The 26,037-nt window shown below is 53.0% G+C and overlaps 2 protein-coding genes across 2 annotated transcripts in view; both read right to left on the reverse strand.

Moving 5' to 3' along the window:
- The window catches only part of LOC128686640 (telomere length regulation protein TEL2 homolog), a 340,958-nt gene that overhangs the window by 143,030 nt on the left and 171,891 nt on the right, over positions 1 to 26,037 (reverse strand). The gene's annotated exons all lie outside the window — the stretch shown is intronic.
- LOC128692055 (clathrin interactor lqfR) overlaps positions 1 to 26,037 on the reverse strand; it is a 139,657-nt gene that overhangs the window by 29,314 nt on the left and 84,306 nt on the right. The window contains exon 3 of the mRNA XM_070085288.1: positions 918 to 1,182. Within this exon, the coding sequence (XP_069941389.1) occupies positions 918 to 1,182 (265 nt within the window). The remainder of the gene's footprint in view (positions 1 to 917; positions 1,183 to 26,037) is intronic.

A 26,037-nucleotide genomic window follows, 5' to 3' on the forward strand; every position in this document is an offset into this window, starting at 1 on the left:
GTGGAGAACAGGTATGGAGTGTGTAGATTTTGTTTTGAAAATGTGAGGCTGTGATTGTATATTCTGTACATATCTATTGAGAATACAGTTATATTTTTATAGTAGTAGTTTACATAACCTGTGAAGAGGGCTGGTGAAAGGGTATCAGAGACACTCAAGATGATCAGCCATGATGTAAGTATTACCCCTAGACAGATAAGGCCATTAAGTAAAAAGCTACCCCACACTAGAACATGTAGTGAGAACCTTACTATCAAAGTAATAAGGGACAACCAACATAACAGTCTATTTTATCCTTTATATGATAGTACCACAAAACGGTTTAATGTTACAATTTTTTGTCTAACAGATGTTAATGTTTTTCAGAATTTCACTATACTGTACATATAAAATTAATAATACACTAGTACTTTGGAAGGGAAGGGGATTAACCCTTAAACTGTCCAAACGTAGATATACGCTGACGTGCGGCAGGCTCCGAACATAGATCTACGTTTTTTTTTTTTACATGCTTTCAAATGGGGAAAATCAAGGTCGGAGCACTACGCACATGAACGTAGATCTACATTTGGACAGTTAAAGGGTTAAAACAAATATACGCTGATGTGCGGCAGGCTCCGAACATAGATCTACGTTTTTTTTTTACATGCTTTCAAATGGGGAAAATCAAGGTCGGAGCGCTACGCACATGAACGTAGATCTACATTTGGACAGTTAAAGGGTTAAAAAAAATTCCACAAACAAAAATTAAACAGCCATTTTAAAACCAGCCTTTCAAAATGGAACCAGAGGATAAAAAGCATTGATAGAGACTAATCCTTACAAATTCAAAATAAAACATATGTTTGGGGGAAAGGATACCTAAATTAACCAGAAATGGAAGAACTACAAAAATAAAGCATAACCTCCTGATTCACCTAATATTGAGTCCTTGGTCCTTGCCATGCTCATCTATATACTTGAAGTTCTCTAATGTCCTCAGATCATAAATATGTTCCCGAGCAGATGTGACCACTCTCTCGGAGCCATTACGAACTAGGTAATTGAGCAGCAAGAGAGACTTGTAAGTTCGTCGCCATGCAGTTCGATTGTCTTGTAACATTCGCTTCCACAGCATACCCATAACTTCAGGAAACTGTTCATAATAAAATGTTGACTGTGCCAATTCTTGCATTTGGGGGCCTGGCGGGAAAATAAACAGTAGTAATGAATAACAGAATCTTATAAATTTTTATGTACAGTATAATGTTAATTGTCACTGATCATGAAATGTATCCATGTAGTTTAACCCTTTGACTGTTTCAGTCGTATACATGTATATACGTCTTAAGAGGTACCGTGTTTGACGTATATATACTCAAATTCTAGCAGCTTCAAATCAAGCAGGAGAAAGCTGGTAGGCCCACATGTAAGAGAATGGGTCTGTGTGGTCAGTGTGCACCATATAAAAAAAAATCCTGGAGCATGCAGTGCATAATGAGAAAAAAAAAACTCCGACCGTTTTTTTTTTTAATTAAAATGCCGACTTTGTGGTCTATTTTCGTATAGTATTTATGGTTCTATTCTAGTTTTCTTGGTCTCATTTGATAGAATGGAAAACATATTATAGAAATTGAGGTGATTTTGATTGGTTTTACTATGAAAAGAACCTAGAAATGGAGCTCAAAGTAGGGAAAATGTTTGATTTTTGCCGACGCTCAAAAGTTAACAAATAATATCACTGTTCAATAAATGTCCAAGTAACCATTCTAATATGCAGTCATGAATGGGTTGACATTATTTGTACAATTATTACAATATTGCAGTAGTCTGCATAACAGTAAATCTTCTATTTTCTATTTGAATAAAAATTCAAAATAGAAAGCAAGAGTAATATCAGAGGGGCCTGGAGACGTGACTGATGAACAAAGAAAATGTTATTTTAGAGCCAGGAATGTCTGCATTGTTCATTCTGGACCTTATTTTGAAATTGTTATATTTTTTTAATTTTCGTGAAATTGGCCAAATTGCAAATTTCTGACCATGTTATTAGGTAGTTGAAATTGGTAAATGGGCAGTTTCTTGTACTCAATTGATAGAAAAAACGAGTTCTAAAGAAATAGCTACAAGTTTGGTCGACTGGAACAATGGTATTAGCCGAAAATAGGGCTCAAAGTGGGCGAAATTGCCGATTTGTAAATATCGCTGAGGTCGCTAACTTCACGAGAGCTTAATTCCTTCAGTTTTCCATCAAATTGGTTTTTTTTTCGGTGTCATTACAATCGGGAAAAAATTCCCTATCATTTCATAAGAAATTTTTTTTTTTAAATTTTGCAACACCAGGAGACACCTCAGGATTGGGGGTTGCGACAGTCAAGGGGTTAAATAACTCTTCTACAATAAAAGTTAGGGCAAATATAGAGAAGATCTTTATGTCGATTCCTCAAAAATCAGTGTAGAATTATTCAAGAAAGTGTACAGGTAAGCCTCTCATAGTGCACCCTTGCACAGTGGACCCTCGGTTTCCATGATTAACCCTTTCAGGGTCCCCAGGCCCTCTCCCAGACTTGTTCTCAGGGTCGCCCAAATTTAAAAAAAAAAAAAATTTTTTTCTTACGAAAAGATAGAGAATCTTTTCCCGATCATAATGACACCAAAAGTATGAAATATGATGGAAAACTTACAGAATTATGCTCTCACGAAGTTAGCGCTCTCAATGATGTTTACGCATCGGTGATTTTGCCCACTTTGAGCCCTATTTTCGGCCAATTCCAGTACTAGTTGACAAAAATCATAACTATTTCGCTAGAACTCCATTTTTTCTATCGAACGAGTACAAGAAACCACCCATTTACCGATTTCAACTATCCAATACGGTGGTCAGAATTTAGCAATTTTGCCAATTTCACACAAATTTCAAAAGATGCCAATTTCCAAATAGGGTCCAGAATAAACAAGAAAGACATTCCTGGCACTAAAATAACATTTCCTCTGTTCATTAGTCAGGTCCCCATGCCCCTCTTACCATCTTTTGCTTTCCACTTTGAATTTTTATTCTCACAAAAAATAGAAGATTTACTGTTATGCAGACTACTGCATTAGTGTAGAAATGGTATAAATAATATCAGCGCACTTGTAAAAGAATATTAGACTCGCCAGTTGACGTGTATTGGATGCTTAGCAGCTTTCTCTCACTAGATTTGAGGGCGCTAGAATTTATGAGTACTAGTACGGTAAAAACCCTGGTGCGTAAGCCGTACTAGTACGTCCGAAACCCTGAAAGGGTTAAATATGTTCCAGAGAGTGACAAAACCCAAAAATCACGAAAACAAATAATTTTCCCCATAAGAAATAACGTAAATCCAATTAATCAGTTTCAGACACCCAAAAGTATTAACAAAAATACATTTTATAGAGAATAACTATAGTTTTACATACAGCAAACAGTGAGAAATAAATATAAAGCACTAATGAAATGGATAAATGAACATTTAAATCACTTTTACCTTTATTGAAGTCTTGTTGGCATATGGAAAAAGGCGAGGAGAGGAGAGAGAGGCGAGTTTGTTAGAAGATCGGACAAAATGCTTAAATATGATCTAATATCAACCCTACAGCTTATTTATCTACCACAATTCATCTAATATGACATAAACAATATTAATATTAATGACAGAAACATTGCATATACTACTCTAGAATGAACATGTCATTATGTACGTGAGGAGTGGTGGCAGTGTTGCCATTGGGTTTATCAGGACCACTGACAGCATAAGCCATACATAGTGGTGGTGGTGGTGGTGGCAGCAGCAGCAGCAGCAGCAGCAGCAGCAGCAGCAGCAGAGGCCACCACCACTATTCACACTGAAACAATGTACATAATTTATAAATAAGAAATATTTACACTTATCTTGGAGGAGATGCTGGCATTGGTTTAGGGTGGTGGAAGATATGCAGGGCAGCATATACTGCCAGTGGCCCTGTATACCTCCAACAACATTGGAGGAGTTAGTTTCTTGTCCTTTTTCTATCACTTTATCACTTAGCTTACTTGCTACACTGTTAATGCTACATTTTATCGCTGGCTGGCGCAATAGCCTTTATTGATTCCTGCTGCTTTAGTATCATACATATAGTAGAATCACTGAAGGAGGCACATTCTTCCCTCTCTTTTCCTCCTCCACTTTGGTACTTTGCAACAAATTCTTTCTTGAATTTTATCGTGTTTCTCACCTTTACCAAAGGGCTGGCACTAAGAGCTTTCTTTAGGCCCATGGTGGCTTATTTAGCAGTCACACACAATAAACAAGTGCAAAAAACAATGGATTATTACGAAATGTTTCTTATGACCTCGCAGAGGTCAAATAATGTCACACCAACTCAGAATGGTGTCTGAGAGGCTTTGTGCATGCGGGCACTCAGATATATTCCATACGACCGACAAAACCAAAGGGAATTAACAAAAAACAGACTATTGTGACGATAACCGGAAATCACAAAATCAGAGGCAAACGAAAACAGAGGGTCCACTGTATAGCACATTTTTAAAACAATGGTATTCAAATCTACATTAAACATCTAGCGGTATAGGATTTTTGCCTGGGTTTACATGCGGTAAAGGTTTTAAAAATAATGGCTTGGTCATGAAAAATTTTCGGATTTATAAGGCCTGGGGAAAGTTGGTTGTCAACTCTGGCTCAATATGGCATATGCTGTAGCCTGTAGTGGCCATCTTTGCTACAACAATGTTGACCCACAGCCATCAGCTAAGTAACAAACTGCTCACACTTGTTTACTGCTCAGTACTCATAAACATCTCCAAACACTTCTACAGCAACAAGCAACAGAACAAGGAATTTAAGGTGGCACATTATCATAATCAAATAAAGCACTAAACTGACAAGGGTCATGCAGTGCTGCTTGGTAGAAAATAGTGCCGGGGCTATAACCGGCTAGGTGAAGAGGGGATCAGAGGTGAGGAGAAAAAAGGGCTGGAAGGGACGCTTATGGATACGTGTCAAAGTTCATATAACAAAGCAGTTGCTGACAAAAAGTAAAAAAGTGATCTTAAGTCAAAGACAGGGTTGTCTGCAAGAAAGGAAGATAAGAGCGGTAGGACGACGGCATCAGTGAAGGTAAATCCAGCGAACTCGCTGGTAAACCAGACAATCTACAAGAAAGTGAAAAACTGAAATAGGGACCTGACAAACCTCAAAGAGACATATAGAGTGTCGTTCCACGAGCTACCTATGGGTAAGGCAAGTATGACCAATGTGGAGATGGGTGAGCGCAGTCTCCCAAGCATGGCAATGGTGGTAAGAAGATAGCCACAAACCTATAAGAGGTATAACCCTTTCAGGGTCCAGAGGCCAAATTTGAAAGCACGCACCAATGTCCAAGAATTTTAAAAAAATAATTGTTATTTTTTCTTATGAAATGGTAGAGAATCTTTTTCTGAATGTAATAAAACAAAAAGTACGAAATTTGATGGAAAATTGATGAAATTATGCTCTCGTGAATTTTGACGTGTCAGCAATATTTACGCATCGGCGATTTTGCCAACTTTGACTCCCATTTTAGGCCAATTACCTTATTCCAGTTGACCACATTCTTAGCTATTTCACTAGTATTACTTCTATTCTATCAACTGAGCACAAGAAATTGCCAACTCAACTGTTTCAACTACAAAATAAAGTGATTGGAAATTGGTAATTTGACCAATTTAGTGCAAAGTTCAAAATATTCCAATTTCAAAATAGGGTCCAGAATAAACAATGCAAGCATTCCTGGCACTAAACTAACATTTCCTCTGTTCATTAGTACATTTTCAGGCTTTACAAATGAATTCCATTTTGATTTTTAACCCTTTGACTGTCGCGGCCGTATATATACGTCTTATGTCCTGGTGTCGCAAAATTTAAAAAAAAAAAAAAAAATTTTTTTCTTATGAAATGATAGAGAATCTTTTCCCGATTGTAATGACACCAAAAAAAAACGAAATTTGATGGAAAACTGACGGAATTATGCTCTCGCGAAGTTAGCAACCTCGGCGCCGTTTACAAATCGGCGATTTCGCCCGCTTTGAGCCCTATTTTTGGCTAATTCCATTGTTCCAGTCGCCCAAACTCATAGCTATTTCTTTAGAACTCCATTTTTTCTATCGATTGAGTACAAGAAACTGCCCATTTACCGATTTCAACTACCTAATAATGTGGTCAGAAATTTGCAATTTGGCCAATTTCACGAAAACTAAAAAATATTCCAATTTCAAAATAAGGTCCAGAATGAACAATGCAGACATTCCTGGCTCTAAAATAACATTTTCTTTGCTCATCAGTCGTGTTTCCAGGCCCCTCTGATATTACTCTTGCTTTCTATTTTGAATTTTTATTCAAACAAAAAATTGAAGACTTACTATTATGCAGACTACTGCAATACTGTAATAATTGTATAAATAACATCAACCCATTCATGACTGCATATTAGAATGGCTAGTTGGACATTTACTGGAAAATGGCATCATTTGCTTACTTTTGAACATTGGCAAAAATCAAACATTTCCCCTACTTTGAGCTCCATTTCTAGGTTCTTTTTATAGTAAAATCAATCAAAATCATCTCTATTTGTATAATATGTCTTCCATTCTATCAAATGAGACCAAGAAAACGAGAATACAACCATAAATACTATACGAAAATAGACCACAAAGTCGGCATTTTAATTAAAAAAAAAACGGTCGGAGTTTTTTTTTCCCATTATGCACTGCGTGCTCCAGGATTTTTTTTATATGGTGCACACTGACCACACAGACCCATTCTCTCACATGTAGGCCTACCAGCTTTCTCCTGCTTGATTTGAAGCCGCTAGAATTTATGAGTATATATACGTCAAACACGGTACCTCGTAAGACGTATATATACGGCCGCGACAGTCAAAGGGTTAATTCACATATTGAATTTTTATTCAAACCAAAAAACAGAAGATTTACTGTTATGCAATATTGTAATAATTGTATAAATAATATCAGCACATTTGTGAACGTATATTAGACCCACCAGCTGGTGTGTATTAGACGTGAGAGGTTATTTGTTGATTCCTGAACATCGGTAAAAATTTAACATTTCTGCTACTTTGAGCTCAGTTTCAAGCCATTCCTAGTACTAAAACCAATCAAAATCATCTCTATTTCTGTAATATATCCTCCATTCTATCAAACGAGACCAAGAAACCTCCAATACAACTATAAAAAAACATACGAAAAAACACTGCAAAGTTGCCATTTTAATCAAAAATTACGGTCTCTGTTTTTTTCTCATTATGCACTGTGTGCTGCAAGATTTGTTTCATGTGGTGCACACATACTATATAGATGTATTCTCTCATATCTAGGCCCAAATTTACCGCTCACAGCTTATCAGAGTGAGCTGAGCTCATGGCGTAGATCTACGGTTTGGACCCTTAAACGTCAAGCCGTAGATTTACGGCACGGACCCTGAAAGGGTTAATAAAGTGCAATTTGTTATGATACATGTCCAACCACTGTTGTTGTCAACAGCCGCAAAGACAGGCAAAGATGACTGAAATAATCCCTGATCGGAATAACTCTACAGGAAACTGGAAGATCACGTACAACTGACCACGCAGCAGCATCCGCTTGTTAATTGCCGTGCACATTGTGTCCAGGTACCCAAAAGAAAATGACAGACGTTTTTGCTAGCCACACAGCGCAACCATAGTTAAATAAGAAAGATCAATGGATGAGGGAATCAAATTGTTTAATGACTTTTAAAGCACTTAGGGAATTTAAAATGATCACAAATGTCGAAGGAGACATTTATGTAATATGAAGAAGCACTATGAGGATGGCATACAACTCAACGATAAAAATACAGTGGACCCCCGCCTAACGAGTGCATCGCAAAACATTAATTCTGCCATACGAAGCATTTGAATGCAAAACTTTTGCCTCGCCTCACGATAAACTCGCCCAACGTGATCCCTCCCAAACCTGCCCAAGCGCCCTGCCCTCATTGTTTACAAGCCAGGGTGGCCAGTTGCATGCATATATTTGATACATTTTGTATTATTCCATTGTTCATAGTGTTTGTAACTACAAAATAAGCCACCATGGGCATAAAGAAAGCTTCTAGTGCCAACCCTGTGGTAAAAAGGGTGAGAAATACGTACTATCGTACCACAGTCAGCTGCTGCTGCACCACAGTCAGCTGCTGCTGCACCACAGTCAGCTGCTGCTGCTGCTGCTGAACCGCACTCAGCTGCTGCTGCTGCTGCACCGCAGTCAGCTGCTGCACCGCAGTCAGCTGCTGCACCGCAGTCAGCTGCTGCACCGCAGTCAGCTGCTGCACCGCAGTCAGCTGCTGCACCGCAGTCAGCTGCTGCACCGCAGTCTGCTGCTGCTGCACCGCAGTCAGCTGCTGCTGCACCGCAGTCAGCTGCTGCTGCACCGCAGTCAGCTGCTGCTGCACCGCAGTCAGCTGCTGCTGCACCGCAGTCAGCTGCTGCTGCACCGCAGTCAGCTGCTGCTGCACCGCAGTCAGCTGCTGCTGCACCGCAGTCAGCTGCTGCTGCACCGCAGTCAGCTGCTGCTGCACCGCAGTCAGCTGCTGCTGCACCGCAGTCAGCTGCTGCTGCACCGCAGTCAGCTGCTGCTGCACCGCGGTCAGCTGCTGCTGCACCGCGGTCAGCTGCTGCTGAACCGCGGTCAGCTGCTGCTGAACCGCGGTCAGCTGCTGCTGAACCGCGGTCAGCTGCTGCTGAACCGCGGTCAGCTGCTGCTGAACCGCGGTCAGCTGCTGCTGAACCGCGGTCAGCTGCTGCTGCTGAACCGCGGTCAGCTGCTGCTGCTGAACCGCGGTCAGCTGCTGCTGCTGAACCGCGGTCAGCTGCTGCTGCTGAACCGCGGTCAGCTGCTGCTGCTGAACCGCGGTCAGCTGCTGCTGCTGAACCGCGGTCAGCTGCTGCTGCTGAACCGCGGTCAGCTGCTGCTGCTGAACCGCGGTCAGCTGCTGCTGCTGCTGAACCGCACTCAGCTGCTGCTGCTGCACCACAGTCAGCTGCTGCTGCTGCACCAGTCTGCTGCTGCTGCTGCACCACAGTCAGCTGCTGCTGCTGCTGCACCAGTCTGCTGCTGCTGCTGCTGCACCACAGTCAGCTGCTGCTGCACCACAGCTGCTGCTGCACCACAGTCAGCTGCTGCTGCTGCACCAGCCTGCCTACCTCCTGCTGCTGCTGCACCAGCCTGCCTACCTCCTGCTGCTGCTGCACCACAGTCAGCTGCTGCTGCACCACAGTCAGCTGCTGCTGCACCACAGTCAGCTGCTGCTGCACCACAGTCAGCTGCTGCTGCACCACAGTCAGCTGCTGCTGCACCACAGTCAGCTGCTGCTGCACCACAGTCAGCTGCTGCTGCACCACAGTCAGCTGCTGCTGCACCACACAGCTGCTGCTGCACCACAGTCAGTGCACCACAGTCAGCTGCTGCTGCACCACAGTCAGCTGCTGCTGCTGCTGTCACCACAGTCAGCTGCTGCTGCTGCACAGTCAGCTGCTGCACCACAGTCAGCTGCTGCTGCTGCACCACAGTCAGCTGCTGCTGCTGCTGCACCACAGTCAGCTGCTGCTGCTGCACCACAGTCAGCTGCTGCTGCTGCTGCACCACAGTCAGCTGCTGCTGCTGCTGCACCACAGTCAGCTGCTGCTGCTGCTGCTGCTGCACCACAGTCAGCTGCTGCTGCTGCACCACAGTCAGCTGCTGCTGCTGCACCACAGTCAGCTGCTGCTGCACCACAGTCAGCTGCTGCTGCACCACAGCTGCTGCTGCACCACAGTCAGCTGCTGCTGCACCACAGTCAGCTGCTGCTGCACCACAGTCAGCTGCTGCTGCTGCACCAGTCTGCTGCTGCTGCTGCACCAGTCTGCTGCTGCTGCTGCACCACAGTCAGCTGCTGCTGCACCACAGTCAGCTGCTGCTGCACCACAGTCAGCTGCTGCTGCACCACAGTCAGCTGCTGCTGCTGCACCACAGTCAGCTGCTGCTGCTGCTGCTGCACCACAGTCAGCTGCTGCTGCTGCACCACAGTCTGCTGCTGCACCACAGTCTGCTGCTGCACCACAGTCTGCTGCTGCACCACAGTCTGCTGCTGCACCACAGTCTGCTGCTGCACCACAGTCTGCTGCTGCTGCACCACAGTCTGCTGCTGCTGCACCACAGTCAGCTGCTGCTGCTGCTGCTGCTGCTGCACCACAGTCAGCTGCTGCTGCTGCACCACAGTCAGCTGCTGCTGCACCACAGTCAACTGCTGCTGCACCACAGTCACTGCTGCTGCTGCACCACAGTCAACTGCTGTTGCTGCACCACAGTCAGCTGCTGTTGCTGCACCACAGTCAGCTGCTGCTGCACCACAGTCAGCTGCTGCTGCTGCACCACAGTCAGCTGCTGCTGCTGCTGCTGCACCACAGTCAGCTGCTGCTGCTGCACCACAGTCAGCTGCTGCTGCACCACAGTCAGCTGCTGCTGCACCACAGTCAGCTGCTGCTGCACCACAGTCAGCTGCTGCTGCACCACAGTCAGCTGCTGCTGCACCACAGTCAGCTGCTGCTGCACCACAGTCAGCTGCTGCTGCACCACAGTCAGCTGCTGCTGCACCACAGTCAGCTGCTGCTGCTGCTGCACCTTAGTCAGCTGCTGCTGCACCACAGTCAGCTGCTGCTGCTGTACCTCAGTCAGCTGCTGATGCAACTCAGCCAGCTGCTGCTGCACCATGGTCAGCTGTTGCTGCACCACAGTCAGCTGCTGCTGCTCCACAGTCACCTGCTGCTGCACCACAGTCAGCTGCTGCTGCTGCACCACAGTCAGCTGCTGCTGCTGCACCACAGTCAGCTGCTGCTGCTGCTGCTGCTGCACCACAGTCAGCTGCTGCTGCACCACAGTCAGCTGCTGCTGCACCACAGTCAGCTGCTGCTGCACCACAGTCAGCTGCTGCTGCTGCACCACAGTCAGCTGCTGCTGCTGCACCACAGTCAGCTGCTGCTGCTGCACCACAGTCAGCTGCTGCTGCTGCACCACAGTCAGCTGCTGCTGCTGCACCACAGTCAGCTGCTGCTGCTGCACCACAGTCAGCTGCTGCTGCTGCACCACAGTCAGCTGCTGCTGCTGCACCACAGTCAGCTGCTGCTGCTGCACCACAGTCAGCTGCTGCTGCTGCACCACAGTCAGCTGCTGCTGCTGCACCACAGTCAGCTGCTGCTGCTGCACCACAGTCAGCTGCTGCTGCTGCACCACAGTCAGCTGCTGCTGCTGCACCACAGTCAGCTGCTGCTGCTGCTGCACCACAGTCAGCTGCTGCTGCTGCACCACAGTGCTGCACCACAGTCAGCTGCTGCTGCACCACAGTCTGCTGCTGCTGCACCACAGTCAGCTGCTGCTGCTGCACCACAGTCAGCTGCTGCTGCTGCACCACAGTCAGCTGCTGCTGCTGCACCACAGACAGCGGCTGCTGCTGCGGCTGCAGAGACAGCTGCTGCTGCTGCACCACAGTCAGCTGCTGCTGCTGCACCACAGTCAGCTGCTGCTGCTGCACCACAGTCAGCTGCTGCTGCTGCACCACAGTCAGCTGCTGCAGCTGCACAACACACTGCTGCTGCTGCTGCACCACAGTCCGATGCTGCTGCTGCCCCACACTCAGCAGCTGCTCCTGCACCACAGTCAGCTGCTGCTGCTGCACCACAGTCAGCTGCTGCTGCTGCACCACAGTCAGCTGCTGCTGCTGCACCACAGTCAGCTGCTGCTGCTGCACCACAGTCAGCTGCTGCTGCTGCACCACAGTCTGCTGCTGCTGCACCACAGTCAGCTGCTGCTGCACCACAGTCAGCTGCTGCTGCTGCACCACAGTCAGCTGCTGCTGCTGCTGCACCACAGTCAGCTGCTGCTGCTGCACCACAGTCAGCTGCTGCTGCTGCACCACAGTCAGCTGCTGCGGCTGCACCACAGTCAGCTGCTGCTGCTGCACCACAGTCAGCTGCTGCTGCTGCACCACAGTGCTGCTGCTGCTGCTGCACCACAGTCAGCTGCTGCTGCTGCTGCTGCTGCACCACAGTCAGCTGCTGCTGCTGCACCACAGTCAGCTGCTGCTGCTGCACCACAGTCAGCTGCTGCTGCTGCACCACAGTCAGCTGCTGCTGCTGCACCACAGTCTGCTGCTGCACCACAGTCTGCTGCTGCACCACAGTCAGCTGCTGCTGCACCACAGTCTGCTGCTGCTGCACCACAGTCAGCTGCTGCTGCTGCTGCTGCACCACAGTCGGCAGCTGCTGCTGCACCACAGTCGGCAGCTGCTGCTGCACCACAGTCGGCAGCTGCTGCTGCACCACAGTCGGCAGCTGCTGCTGCACCACAGTCGGCAGCTGCTGCTGCACCACAGTCGGCTGCTGCACCACAGTCGGCTGCTGCTGCTGCACCACAGTCAGCTGCTGCTGCTGCACCACAGTCAGCTGCTGCTGCTGCACCACAGTCAGCTGCTGCTGCTGCACCACAGTCAGCTGCTGCTGCTGCACCACAGTCAGCTGCTGCTGCTGCACCACAGTCAGCTGCTGCTGCTGCACCACAGTCAGCTGCTGCACCACAGTCAGCTGCTGCTGCTGCACCACAGTCGGCTGCTGCACCACAGTCAGCTGCTGCTGCTGCACCACAGTCTGCTGCTGCTGCTGCTGCACCACAGTCAGCTGCTGCTGCTGCACCACAGTCAGCTGCTGCTGCTGCACCACAGTCAGCTGCTGCTGCTGCACCACAGTCAGCTGCTGCTGCTGCACCACAGTCAGCTGCTGCTGCTGCACCACAGTCAGCTGCTGCTGCTGCACCACAGTCAGCTGCTGCTGCTGCACCACAGTCAGCGGCTGCTGCTGCACACAGTCAGTCAGCTGCTGCTGCTGCACCACAGTCAGCTGCTGCTGCTGCTGCACCACAGTCAGCTGCTGCTGCTGCACCACAGTCAGCTGCTGCTGCTGCACCACAGTCTGCTGCTGCTGCTGCTGCACCACAGTCAGCTGCTGCTGCTGCACCACAGTCAGCTGCTGCTGCTGCTGCTGCTGCACCACAGTCAGCTGCTGCTGCTGCACCACAGTCAGCTGCTGCTGCTGCACCACAGTCAGCTGCTGCTGCTGCACCACAGTCAGCTGCTGCTGCTGCACCACAGTCTGCTGCTGCTGCTGCTGCTGCACCACAGTCAGCTGCTGCTGCTGCACCACAGTCAGCTGCTGCTGCTGCACCACAGTCAGCTGCTGCTGCTGCACCACAGTCAGCTGCTGCTGCTGCACCACAGTCAGCTGCTGCTGCTGCACCACAGTCAGCTGCTGCTGCTGCACCACAGTCAGCTGCTGCTGCTGCACCACAGTCAGCTGCTGCTGCTGCACCACAGTCAGCTGCTGCTGCTGCACCACAGTCAGCTGCTGCTGCTGCACCACAGTCAGCTGCTGCTGCTGCACCACAGTCAGCTGCTGCTGCTGCACCACAGTCAGCTGCTGCTGCTGCACCACAGTCAGCTGCTGCTGCTGCACCACAGTCAGCTGCTGCTGCTGCACCACAGTCAGCTGCTGCTGCACCACAGTCAGCTGCTGCTGCTCCACAACCGTCAGCTGCTGCTGCAGCAACACATTCAGCTGCTGCTGCTGAACCGCACTCAGCTGCTGCTGCACCACAGTCTGCTGCTGCTGCACCACAGTCAGCTGCTGCTGCTGCACCACAGTCAGCTGCTGCTGCTGCACCACAGTCAGCTGCTGCTGCTGCACCACAGTCAGCTGCTGCTGCTGCACCACAGTCAGCTGCTGCTGCTGCACCACAGTCAGCTGCTGCTGCTGCACCACAGTCAGCTGCTGCTGCTGCACCACAGTCAGCTGCTGCTGCTGCACCACAGTCAGCTGCTGCTGCTGCACCACAGTCAGCTGCTGCTGCTGCACCACAGTCAGCTGCTGCTGCTGCACCACAGTCAGCTGCTGCTGCTGCACCACAGTCAGCTGCTGCTGCTGCACCACAGTCAGCTGCTGCTGCTGCACCACAGTCAGCTGCTGCTGCTGCACCACAGTCAGCTGCTGCTGCTGCACCACAGTCAGCTGCTGCTGCTGCACCACAGTCAGCTGCTGCTGCTGCACCACAGTCAGCTGCTGCTGCACCACAGTCAGCTGCTGCTGCACCACAGTCAGCTGCTGCTGCACCACAGTCAGCTGCTGCTGCTGTACCACAGTCAGCTGCTGCTGCTGTACCACAGTCAGCTGCTGCTGCTGCTGCTGCACCACAGTCTGCTGCTGCTGCACCACAGTCAGCTGCTGCTGCTGCACCACAGTCTGCTGCTGCACCACAGTCAGCTGCTGCTGCTGCACCACAGTCAGCTGCTGCTGCTGCACCACAGTCAGCTGCTGCTGCTGCACCACAGTCAGCTGCTGCTGCTGCACCACAGTCAGCTGCTGCTGCTGCACCACAGTCTGCTGCTGCTGCTGCTGCACCACAGTCTGCTGCTGCTGCTGCTGCTGCACCACAGTCAGCTGCTGCTGCTCCACAGTCAGCTGCTGCTGCACCACAGTCAGCTGCTGCTGCTGCACCACAGTCAGCTGCTGCTGCTGCACCACAGTCAGCTGCTGCTGCTGCACCACAGTCAGCTGCTGCTGCTGCACCACAGTCAGCTGCTGCTGCTGCACCACAGTCAGCTGCTGCTGCTGCACCACAGTCAGCTGCTGCTGCTGCACCACAGTCAGCTGCTGCTGCTGCACCACAGTCAGCTGCTGCTGCTGCACCACAGTCAGCTGCTGCTGCTGCACCACAGTCAGCTGCTGCTGCTGCACCACAGTCAGCTGCTGCTGCTGCACCACAGTCAGCTGCTGCTGCTGCACCACAGTCAGCTGCTGCTGCTGCACCACAGTCAGCTGCTGCTGCTGCACCACAGTCAGCTGCTGCTGCTGCACCACAGTCAGCTGCTGCTGCTGCACCACAGTCAGCTGCTGCTGCTGCACCACAGTCAGCTGCTGCTGCTGCTGCTGCACCACAGTCAGCTGCTGCTGCTGCACCACAGTCAGCTGCTGCTGCTGCACCACAGTCAGCTGCTGCTGCTGCACCACAGTCTGCTGCTGCTGCTGCACCACAGTCAGCTGCTGCTGCTGCACCACAGTCAGCTGCTGCTGCTGCACCACAGTCAGCTGCTGCTGCTGCACCACAGTCAGCTGCTGCTGCTGCACCACAGTCAGCTGCTGCTGCTGCACCACAGTCAGCTGCTGCTGCTGCACCACAGTCAGCTGCTGCTGCTGCACCACAGTCAGCTGCTGCTGCTGCTGCACCCCAGCTGCTGCTGCTGCACCACAGTCAGCTGCTGCTGCTGCACCACAGTCAGCTGCTGCTGCTGCACCACAGTCAGCTGCTGCTGCTGCACCACAGTCAGCTGCTGCTGCTGCACCACAGTCAGCTGCTGCTGCTGCACCACAGTCAGCTGCTGCTGCTGCACCACAGTCAGCTGCTGCTGCTGCACCACAGTCAGCTGCTGCTGCTGCTGCACCACAGTCAGCTGCTGCTGCTGCACCACAGTCAGCTGCTGCTGCTGCACCACAGTCAGCTGCTGCTGCTGCACCACAGTCAGCTGCTGCTGCTGCTGCACCACAGTCAGCTGCTGCTGCTGCTGCACCACAGTCAGCTGCTGCTGCTGCACCACAGTCAGCTGCTGCTGCTGCACCACAGTCAGCTGCTGCTGCTGCACCACAGTCAGCTGCTGCTGCTGCACCACAGTCAGCTGCTGCTGCTGCACCACAGTCAGCTGCTGCTGCACCACAGGCAGCTGCTGCTGCTGCACCACAGTCAGCTGCTGCTGCTGCTGCACCACAGTCAGCTGCTGCTGCTGCACCACAGTCAGCTCAGCTGCTGCACCACAGTCAGCTGCTGCACCACAGTCAGCTGCTGCAGCAGTCTGCTGCTGCACCACAGTCGGCTGCTGCTGCTGCACCACAGTCGGCTGCTGCTGCTGCACCACAGTCGGCTGCTGCTGCTGCACCACAGTCAGCTGCTGCACCACAGTCAGCTGCTGCTGCTGCACCACAGTCAGCTGCTGCTGCTGCTGCACCACCGTCAGCTGCTGCTGCTGCACCACAGTCAGCTGCTGCTGCTGCACCGCAGTCAGCTGCTGCTGCTGCTGCTGCACCACAGTCAGCTGCTGCTGCTGCTGCTGCTGCTGCTGCACCACAGTCAGCTGCTGCTGCTGCTGCTGCTGCACCACAGTCAGCTGCTGCTGCTGCTGCTGCACCACAGTCAGCTGCTGCTGCTGCTGCACCACAGTCAGCTGCTGCTGCTGCACCACAGTCAGCTGCTGCTGCTGCACCACAGTCAGCTGCTGCTGCACCACAGTCAGCTGCTGCTGCACCACAGTCAGCTGCTGCTGCACCACAGTCAGCTGCTGCTGCACCACAGTCAGCTGCTGCTGCACCACAGTCAGCTGCTGCTGCACCACAGTCAGCTGCTGCTGCACCACAGTCAGCTGCTGCTGCACCACAGTCAGCTGCTGCTGCACCACAGTCAGCTGCTGCTGCACCACAGTCAGCTGCTGCTGCACCACAGTCAGCTGCTGCTGCACCACAGTCAGCTGCTGCTGCACCACAGCAGTCAGCTGCTGCTGCACCACAGTCACAGCTCAGCTGCTGCTGCACCACAGTCAGCTGCTGCTGCACCACAGTCAGCTGCTGCTGCACCACAGTCAGCTGCTGCTGCACCACAGGCAGCTGCTGCTGCACCACAGTCAGCTGCTGCTGCACCACAGTCAGCTGCTGCTGCACCACAGTCAGCTGCTGCTGCACCACAGTCAGCTGCTGCTGCACCACAGTCAGCTGCTGCTGCACCACAGTCAGCTGCTGCTGCTGCACCACAGTCAGCTGCTGCTGCTGCACCACAGTCAGCTGCTGCTGCTGCTGCACCACAGTCAGGTGCTGCTGCTGCACCACAGTCAGGTGCTGCTGCTGCACCACAGTCAGGTGCTGCTGCTGCACCACAGTCAGGTGCTGCTGCTGCACCACAGTCAGGTGCTGCTGCTGCACCACAGTCAGGTGCTGCTGCTGCACCACAGTCAGGTGCTGCTGCTGCTGCACCACAGTCAGGTGCTGCTGCTGCACCCCAGTCAGGTGCTGCTGCTGCACCACAGTCAGGTGCTGCTGCTGCACCACAGTCAGGTGCTGCTGCTGCACCACAGTCAGGTGCTGCTGCTGCACCACAGTCAGGTGCTGCTGCTGCACCACAGTCAGGTGCTGCTGCTGCACCACAGTCAGCTGCTGCTGCTGCACCACAGTCAGCTGCTGCTGCTGCACCACAGTCAGCTGCTGCTGCTGCACCACAGTCAGCTGCTGCTGCTGCACCACAGTCAGCTGCTGCTGCTGCACCACAGTCAGCTGCTGCTGCTGCACCACAGTCAGCTGCTGCTGCTGCACCACAGTCAGCTGCTGCTGCTGCACCACAGTCAGCTGCTGCTGCTGCACCACAGTCAGCTGCTGCTGCTGCACCACAGTCAGCTGCTGCTGCTGCACCACAGTCAGCTGCTGCTGCACCACAGTCAGCTGCTGCTGCTGCACCACAGTCAGCTGCTGCTGCTGCACCACAGTCAGCTGCTGCTGCTGCACCACAGTCAGCTGCTGCTGCTGCACCACAGTCAGCTGCTGCTGCTGCACCACAGTCTGCTGCTGCTGCTGCACCACAGTCAGCTGCTGCTGCTGCACCACAGTCAGCTGCTGCTGCTGCACCACAGTCAGCTGCTGCTGCTGCACCACAGTCAGCTGCTGCTGCTGCACCACAGTCAGCTGCTGCTGCTGCACCACAGTCAGCTGCTGCTGCTGCACCACAGTCAGCTGCTGCTGCTGCTGCACAGTCAGCTGCTGCTGCTGCACCACAGTCAGCTGCTGCTGCTGCACCACAGTCAGCTGCTGCTGCTGCACCACAGTCAGCTGCTGCTGCTGCACCACAGTCAGCTGCTGCTGCTGCACCACAGTCAGCTGCTGCTGCTGCACCACAGTCAGCTGCTGCTGCTGCACCACAGTCAGCTGCTGCTGCTGCACCACAGTCAGCTGCTGCTGCTGCACCACAGTCAGCTGCTGCTGCTGCACCACAGTCAGCTGCTGCTGCTGCACCACAGTCAGCTGCTGCTGCAGCACCACAGTCGGCTGCTGCTGCTGCACTGCAGTCAGCTGCTGCTGCTGCACCACAGTCAGCTGCTGCTGCTGCACCACAGTCAGGTGCTGCTGCTGCACCACAGTCAGCTGCTGCTGCTGCACCACAGTCAGCTGCTGCTGCACCACAGTCAGGTGCTGCTGCTGCACCACAGTCAGCTGCTGCTGCTGCACCACAGTCAGCTGCTGCTGCTGCACCACAGTCAGCTGCTGCTGCTGCACCACAGTCAGCTGCTGCTGCTGCACCACAGTCAGCTGCTGCTGCACCACAGTCAGCTGCTGCTGCTGCACCACAGTCAGCTGCTGCTGCTGCACCACAGTCAGCTGCTGCTGCACCACAGTCAGCTGCTGCTGCTGCACAGTCAGCTGCTGCTGCTGCACCGCAGTCAGCTGCTGCTGCTGCACCACAGTCAGCTGCTGCTGCTGCACCACAGTCAGCTGCTGCTGCTGCACCACAGTCAGCTGCTGCTGCTGCACCACAGTCAGCTGCTGCTGCTGCACCACAGTCAGCTGCTGCTGCTGCACCACAGTCAGCTGCTGCTGCTGCACCACAGTCAGCTGCTGCTGCTGCACCACAGTCAGCTGCTGCTGCTGCACCACAGTCAGCTGCTGCTGCTGCACCACAGTCAGCTGCTGCTGCTGCACCACAGTCAGCTGCTGCTGCTGCACCACAGTCAGCTGCTGCTGCTGCACCACAGTCAGCTGCTGCTGCTGCACCACAGTCAGCTGCTGCTGCTGCACCGCAGTCAGCTGCTGCTGCTGCACCACAGTCAGCTGCTGCTGCTGCACCACAGTCAGCTGCTGCTGCTGCACCACAGTCAGCTGCTGCTGCTGCACCACAGTCAGCTGCTGCTGCTGCACCACAGTCAGCTGCTGCTGCTGCACCCAGTCAGTCAGCTGCTGCTGCTGCTGCACCACAGTCAGCTGCTGCTGCTGCACCACAGTCAGCTGCTGCTGCTGCACCACAGTCAGCTGCTGCTGCTCCACCGGAGGCAGCTGCTGCTGCTCCACCGGCAGCTGCTGCTGCTGCACCACAGGCAGCGGCTGCTGCTGCACCACAGTCAGCTGCTGCTGCTGCTGCACCACAGTCAGCTGCTGCTGCTGCACCACAGTCAGCTGCTGCTGCTGCACCACAGTCAGCTGCTGCTGCTGCACCACAGTCAGCTGCTGCTGCTGCACCACAGTCAGCTGCTGCTGCTGCACCACAGTCAGCTGCTGCTGCTGCACCACAGTCAGCTGCTGCTGCTGCACCACAGTCAGCTGCTGCTGCTGCACCACAGTCAGCTGCTGCTGCTGCACCACAGTCAGCTGCTGCTGCTGCACCACAGTCAGCTGCTGCTGCTGCACCACAGTCAGCTGCTGCTGCTGCACCACAGTCAGCTGCTGCTGCTGCACCACAGTCAGCTGCTGCTGCTGCACCACAGTCAGCTGCTGCTGCTGCACCACAGTCAGCTGCTGCTGCTGCACCACAGTCAGCTGCTGCTGCTGCACCGCCGGCAGCTGCTGCTGCTGCACCACAGTCAGCTGCTGCTGCTGCACCGCAGTCAGCTGCTGCTGCTGCACCACAGTCAGCTGCTGCTGCTGCACCGCAGTCAGCTGCTGCTGCTGCACCACAGTCAGCTGCTGCTGCTGCACCGCAGTCAGCTGCTGCTGCTGCACCGCTGTCAGCTGCGGCTGCTGCACCGCAGTCAGCTGCTGCTGCTGCACCACAGTCAGCTGCTGCTGCTGCACCGCAGTCAGCTGCTGCTGCTGCACCGCAGTCAGCTGCTGCTGCTGCACCGCAGTCAGCTGCTGCTGCTGCACCGCAGTCAGCTGCTGCTGCTGCACCGCAGTCAGCTGCTGCTGCTGCACCGCAGTCAGCTGCTGCTGCTGCACCGCAGTCAGCTGCTGCTGCTGCACCGCAGTCAGCTGCTGCTGCTGCACCGCAGTCAGCTGCTGCTGCACCGCAGACAGCTGCTGCTGCTGCACCACCGCAGTCAGCTGCTGCTGTCAGCTGCTGCTGCTGCACCGCAGTCAGCTGCTGCTGTCAGCTGCTGCTGCTGCACCGCAGTCAGCTGCTGCTGCTGCACCGCAGTCAGCTGCTGCTGCTGCACCGCAGTCACCACCGCACTCAGCTGCTGCTGCTGCACCGCAGTCAGCTGCTGCTGCTGCACCGCAGTCAGCTGCTGCTGCTGCACCGCAGTCAGCTGCTGCTGCTGCACCGCAGTCAGCTGCTGCTGCTGCACCGCAGTCAGCTGCTGCTGCTGCACCGCAGTCAGCTGCTGCTGCTGCACCGCAGTCAGCTGCTGCTGCTGCACCGCAGTCAGCTGCTGCTGCTGCACCGCAGTCAGCTGCTGCTGCTGCACCGCAGTCAGCTGCTGCTGCTGCACCGCAGTCAGCTGCTGCTGCTGCACCGCAGTCAGCTGCTGCTGCTGCACCGCAGTCAGCTGCTGCTGCTGCACCGCAGTCAGCTGCTGCTGCTGCACCGCAGTCAGCTGCTGCTGCTGCACCGCAGTCAGCTGCTGCTGCTCAGCTGCTGCTGCTGCTGCACCGCAGTCAGCTGCTGCTGCTGCACCGCAGTCAGCTGCTGCTGCTGCACCGCAGTCAGCTGCTGCTGCTGCACCGCAGTCAGCTGCTGCTGCTGCACCGCAGTCAGCTGCTGCTGCTGCACCGCAGTCAGCTGCTGCTGCTGCACCGCAGTCAGCTGCTGCTGCTGCACCGCAGTCAGCTGCTGCTGCTGCACCGCAGTCAGCTGCTGCTGCTGCACCGCAGTCAGCTGCTGCTGCTGCACCGCAGTCAGCTGCTGCTGCTGCACCGCAGTCAGCTGCTGCTGCTGCACCGCAGTCAGCTGCTGCTGCTGCACCGCAGTCAGCTGCTGCTGCTGCACCGCAGTCAGCTGCTGCTGCTGCACCGCAGTCAGCTGCTGCTGCTGCTCCGCAGGCCGCTGCTGCTGCACCGCAGTCAGCTGCTGCTGCTGCACCGCAGTCAGCTGCTGCTGCTGCACCGCAGTCAGCTGCTGCTGCTGCACCGCAGTCAGCTGCTGCTGCTGCACCGCAGTCAGCTGCTGCTGCTGCACCGCAGTCAGCTGCTGCTGCTGCACCGCAGTCAGCTGCTGCTGCTGCACCCAGTCAGTCAGCTGCTGCTGCTGCACCGCAGTCAGCTGCTGCTGCTGCACCGCAGACAGCTGCTGCTGCTGCACCGCAGACAGCTGCTGCTGCTGCACCGCAGTCAGCCGCTGCTGCACCGCAGTCAGCCGCTGCTGCACCGCAGTCAGCCGCTGCTGCACCGCAGTCAGCCGCTGCTGCACCGCAGTCAGCCGCTGCTGCACCGCAGTCAGCCGCTGCTGCACCGCAGTCAGCCGCTGCTGCACCGCAGTCAGCCGCTGCTGCACCGCAGTCAGCCGCTGCTGCACCGCAGTCAGCCGCTGCTGCACCGCAGTCAGCCGCTGCTGCACCGCAGTCAGCCGCTGCTGCACCGCAGTCAGCCGCTGCTGCACCGCAGTCAGCCGCTGCTGAACCGCAGTCAGCCGCTGCTGAACCGCAGTCAGCCGCTGCTGAACCGCAGTCAGCCGCTGCTGAACCGCAGTCAGCCGCTGCTGAACCGCAGTCAGCCGCTGCTGAACCGCAGTCAGCCGCTGCTGAACCGCAGTCAGCCGCTGCTGAACCGCAGTCAGCCGCTGCTGAACCGCAGTCAGCCGCTGCTGAACCGCAGTCAGCCGCTGCTGAACCGCAGTCAGCCGCTGCTGAACCGCAGTCAGCCGCTGCTGAACCGCAGTCAGCCGCTGCTGAACCGCAGTCAGCCGCTGCTGAACCGCAGTCAGCCGCTGCTGAACCGCAGTCAGCCGCTGCTGAACCGCAGTCAGCCGCTGCTGAACCGCAGTCAGCCGCTGCTGAACCGCAGTCAGCCGCTGCTGAACCGCAGTCAGCCGCTGCTGAACCGCAGTCAGCCGCTGCTGAACCGCAGTCAGCCGCTGCTGAACCGCAGTCAGCCGCTGCTGAACCGCAGTCAGCCGCTGCTGAACCGCAGTCAGCCGCTGCTGAACCGCAGTCAGCCGCTGCTGAACCGCAGTCAGCTGCTGCTGAACCACAGTCAGCTGCTGCTGAACCGCAGTCAGCTGCTGCTGAACCGCAGTCAGCTGCTGCTGAACCGCAGTCAGCTGCTGCTGAACCGCAGTCAGCTGCTGCTGAACCGCAGTCAGCTGCTGCTGAACCGCAGTCAGCTGCTGCTGAACCGCGGTCAGCTGCTGCTGCTGAACCGTGGTCAGCTGCTGCTGCTGAACCGTGGTCAGCTGCTGCTGCTGAACCGTGGTCAGCTGCTGCTGCTGCACCACAGTCAGCTGCTGCTGCTGCTGCTGCACCACAGTCAGCTGCTGCTGCTGCACCACAGTCAGCTGCTGCTGCTGCACCACAGTCAGCTGCTGCACCACAGTCAGCTGCTGCACCACAGTCAGCTGCTGCACCACAGTCAGCTGCTGCACCACAGTCAGCTGCTGCACCACAGTCAGCTGCTGCTGCTGCACCACAGTCAGCTGCTGCTGCTGCACCACAGTCAGCTGCTGCTGCTGCACCACAGTCAGCTGCTGCTGCTGCACCACAGTCAGCTGCTGCTGCTGCACCACAGTCAGCTGCTGCTGCTGCACCACAGTCAGCTGCTGCTGCTGCACCACAGTCAGCTGCTGCACCACAGTCAGCTGCTGCTGCTGCACCACAGTCAGCTGCTGCTGCTGCACCACAGTCAGCTGCTGCTGCTGCACCACAGTCAGCTGCTGCTGCACCGCAGTCAGCTGCTGCTGCTGCTGCTGAACCGCGGTCAGCTGCTGCTGCTGAACCGCGGTCAGCTGCTGCTGCACCACTGTCAGCTGCTTCTGCTCCACTGTCAGCTGCTGCTGCACCACTGTCAGCTGCTGCTGCACCACTGTCAGCTGCTGCTGCACCACTGTCAGCTGCTGCTGCACCACTGTCAGCTGCTGCTGCACCACTGTCAGCTGCTGCTGCACCACTGTCTGCTGCTGCACCACTGTCAGCTGCTGCTGCACCACGGTCAGCTGCTGCTGCACCACGGTCAGCTGCTGCTGCACCACGGTCAGCTGCTGCTGCACCACGGTCAGCTGCTGCTGCACCACTGTCAGCTGCTGCTGCACCACTGTCAGCTGCTGCTGCACCACTGTCAGCTGCTGCTGCACCACTGTCAGCTGCTGCTGCACCACTGTCAGCTGCTGCTGCACCACTGTCAGCTGCTGCTGCACCACTGTCAGCTGCTGCTGCACCACTGTCAGCTGCTGCTGCACCTCTGTCAGCTGTTGCTGCACCTCTGTCAGCTGTTGCTGCACCACAGTCAGCTGTTGCTGCACCACAGTCAGCTGTTGCTGCAGCAGCAGCACCACCACCATCAGCCGTACTACTCGAAGATGTGGAGTGTGTGTTGTTGGTGTGGCTTAACGGGAAACAATTACCGAGAAACAATTAACCCCAGATGGTTAGCCACCCAGGATAACCCAAGAAAGCCAGTGCATCATCGAGGACTGTCTAGCTTATTTCCATTGGGGTCCTTAATCTTGTCCCCCAGGATGCAACCCACAACAGTCGACTAGCACCCAGGTGAACAGGAAAAAATAAGGCCAGCAAAGGATGGTTTGAGAGATTTAAGAATCGTAGTGGCATACACAGTGCGATAAGGCATGGTGAAGCTGAAAAATTCCAACCCCAAGTGTTCAATTGTGATGAAACAGGCCTGTTCTGGAAGAAAATGACAAACAAGACCTACATTACTCAGGAGGAAAAGGCACTCCCAGGACACAAACTTATGAAAGACAAGGCTAACTCTCATGTTTTGTTGTAATGCTAGTGGGGATTGCCAAGTGAAGCCTTTAGTTATGTATCACTGAAAATCCCAGAGCATTCAAGAAAAACTGTCATCATTCATCAATACTCTTCAATAAAGGTAAGTGTCATTTTAACATTTATTAATGTAGTTATTGTGCATGTCTCATTGTTTTCTTTGTAGGGAAATGTATATTTCACGAAAAAAAAAAATTTTTTTTAACTCTGAGGGTTTCAGCTCACGACCCAGAGTTTTTGACGTACTAGTATGCCTAAACTCTAGCGCCCTTAAATCTAGTGAGAGAAAGCTGGTAGGCCTACATATGAAAGAATGGGTCTATGTGGTCAGTGTGCGCAGTATAAAAAAATCCTGCAGCACAGTGCGTAATGAGAAAAAAAAATGACTTTTTGGAATAAAACAGCGACTTTGCACTGTATTTTCGTATGGTATTTATTGTTGTATTCTAGTTTTCTTGATCTTATTTTATAGAATGGAAGACATATTACAGAAATTGAGATGATTTTGACAGGTTTTACAATGACAAGTATCTTGAAATTGAGCGCAAATTAGAAGAAATGTTCGATTTTTACCAAAGTTCAAAAGTAAACAAATCATGCTAAGCGTCCAATACACGTCGACTGGTGAGTAATATTCTTTCACAAGTGCGCTGATATTATTTATACCATGCAGTAGTCTGCATAACAGTAAATCTTCTATTTTTTATAAGAATAAAAAATTCAAAGTGGAAAGCCATAGAAATGTAAGAGGAGCCTGGGGATGTGACTGACAAACAGAGAACTTGTTAATTTAGTGCCAGGAATGTCTTTCTTGTTTATTCTGGACCCTATTCGGAAATTGGCATCTTTTGAAATTTGTGTGAAATTGGCAAAATTGCTAAATTCTGACCACTTTATTGGATAGTTGAAATTGGTAAATGGGTGGTTTCTTCTACTCATTCGATAAAAAAAAATGGACTTCGTGTAATAGTTATGATTTTTGTTGACTAGTACACTGGAATTGGCCGAAAATAGGGCTCAAAGTGGGTAAAATCTCCTATGTGTAAACAACGTCTACCGCTAACTTTGCGAGAGCATAATTCCGTAAGTTTTCCATCAAATTTCATACTTTTGGTGTCATTAAGATCGGGAAAAGATTCTCTATCTTTTCGTAAGAAAAAATAATTTTTTTTTTTTAAATTTGGCCGACCCTGAGAACAAGTCTCGGAGAGGGCCTGTTGACCCTCAAAGGGTTAATACTTTTGGTTGTCTGGAACGGATTAATTGATTTCCATTATTTTCTTATGGGGAAAGTTAATTCGGCCAACAATAATTTTGGCTAACGATGAGCTCTCGGGAACGGATTAATATCGTTAGGCGAGAGTCCACTGTACTAGCCAAATCTAACACATGATCTCGGACAACATGGTCAGGGAATACTGCCATGAACCCAAGACGGTCAGAAGATTTAGAACCATCTGTATAAGCAGTGGTGGCATGAGCATGCGACCAAAAGTGATCAAAAAAAAGAGCGGCACCCATAGGTAGGAGAGCTTTTTAAAAGGGGGGGAAATAAAACAACGGGGAATTCCCAAGGGGGGGAAAAAGGCAGATAAATACATCAAGGGGAGGAAACTGGAAAAGAAAGGAAAAGGGTTTGGGAGGGCAGGGCCCCGAAAATAATGGGCTACTAATGTCTGAGACCAACCCAACTAAAAGGAACTTTGGTCATAAAGCGACAAAGTAAGAAATGGCACCCAAAACGACAGAAAGGAAGGGCTTCCCCAGCATGAGGCTTTCAACAGGAATAAAACAAGGCCCCCAAGGAAAAAACATAGACCCGGGGATGAGGGAAGTTAAATACAGAGTTTGGAGAAGGCAGAATAGACTGGTCCCCAAACCAGTTTGGAAAAGACTAGGTGGAATGAAAACAGAGGAGAGCCCCAAATCTGCCCCCACAAAGACGAAAGAATTTTGGAGATTCACCCCGCCCAACAAGCTTTCGGGAAGGGATGTTTTTTTCAACCAGCAATCAAACAAAAGGGCCCAAAGAAATTTCAGTGAAACC

The sequence above is a fragment of the Cherax quadricarinatus genome, chromosome 15 (assembly GCF_038502225.1).
Source record: "Cherax quadricarinatus isolate ZL_2023a chromosome 15, ASM3850222v1, whole genome shotgun sequence".
Taxonomy (NCBI): Eukaryota; Metazoa; Arthropoda; class Malacostraca; order Decapoda; family Parastacidae; genus Cherax; species Cherax quadricarinatus.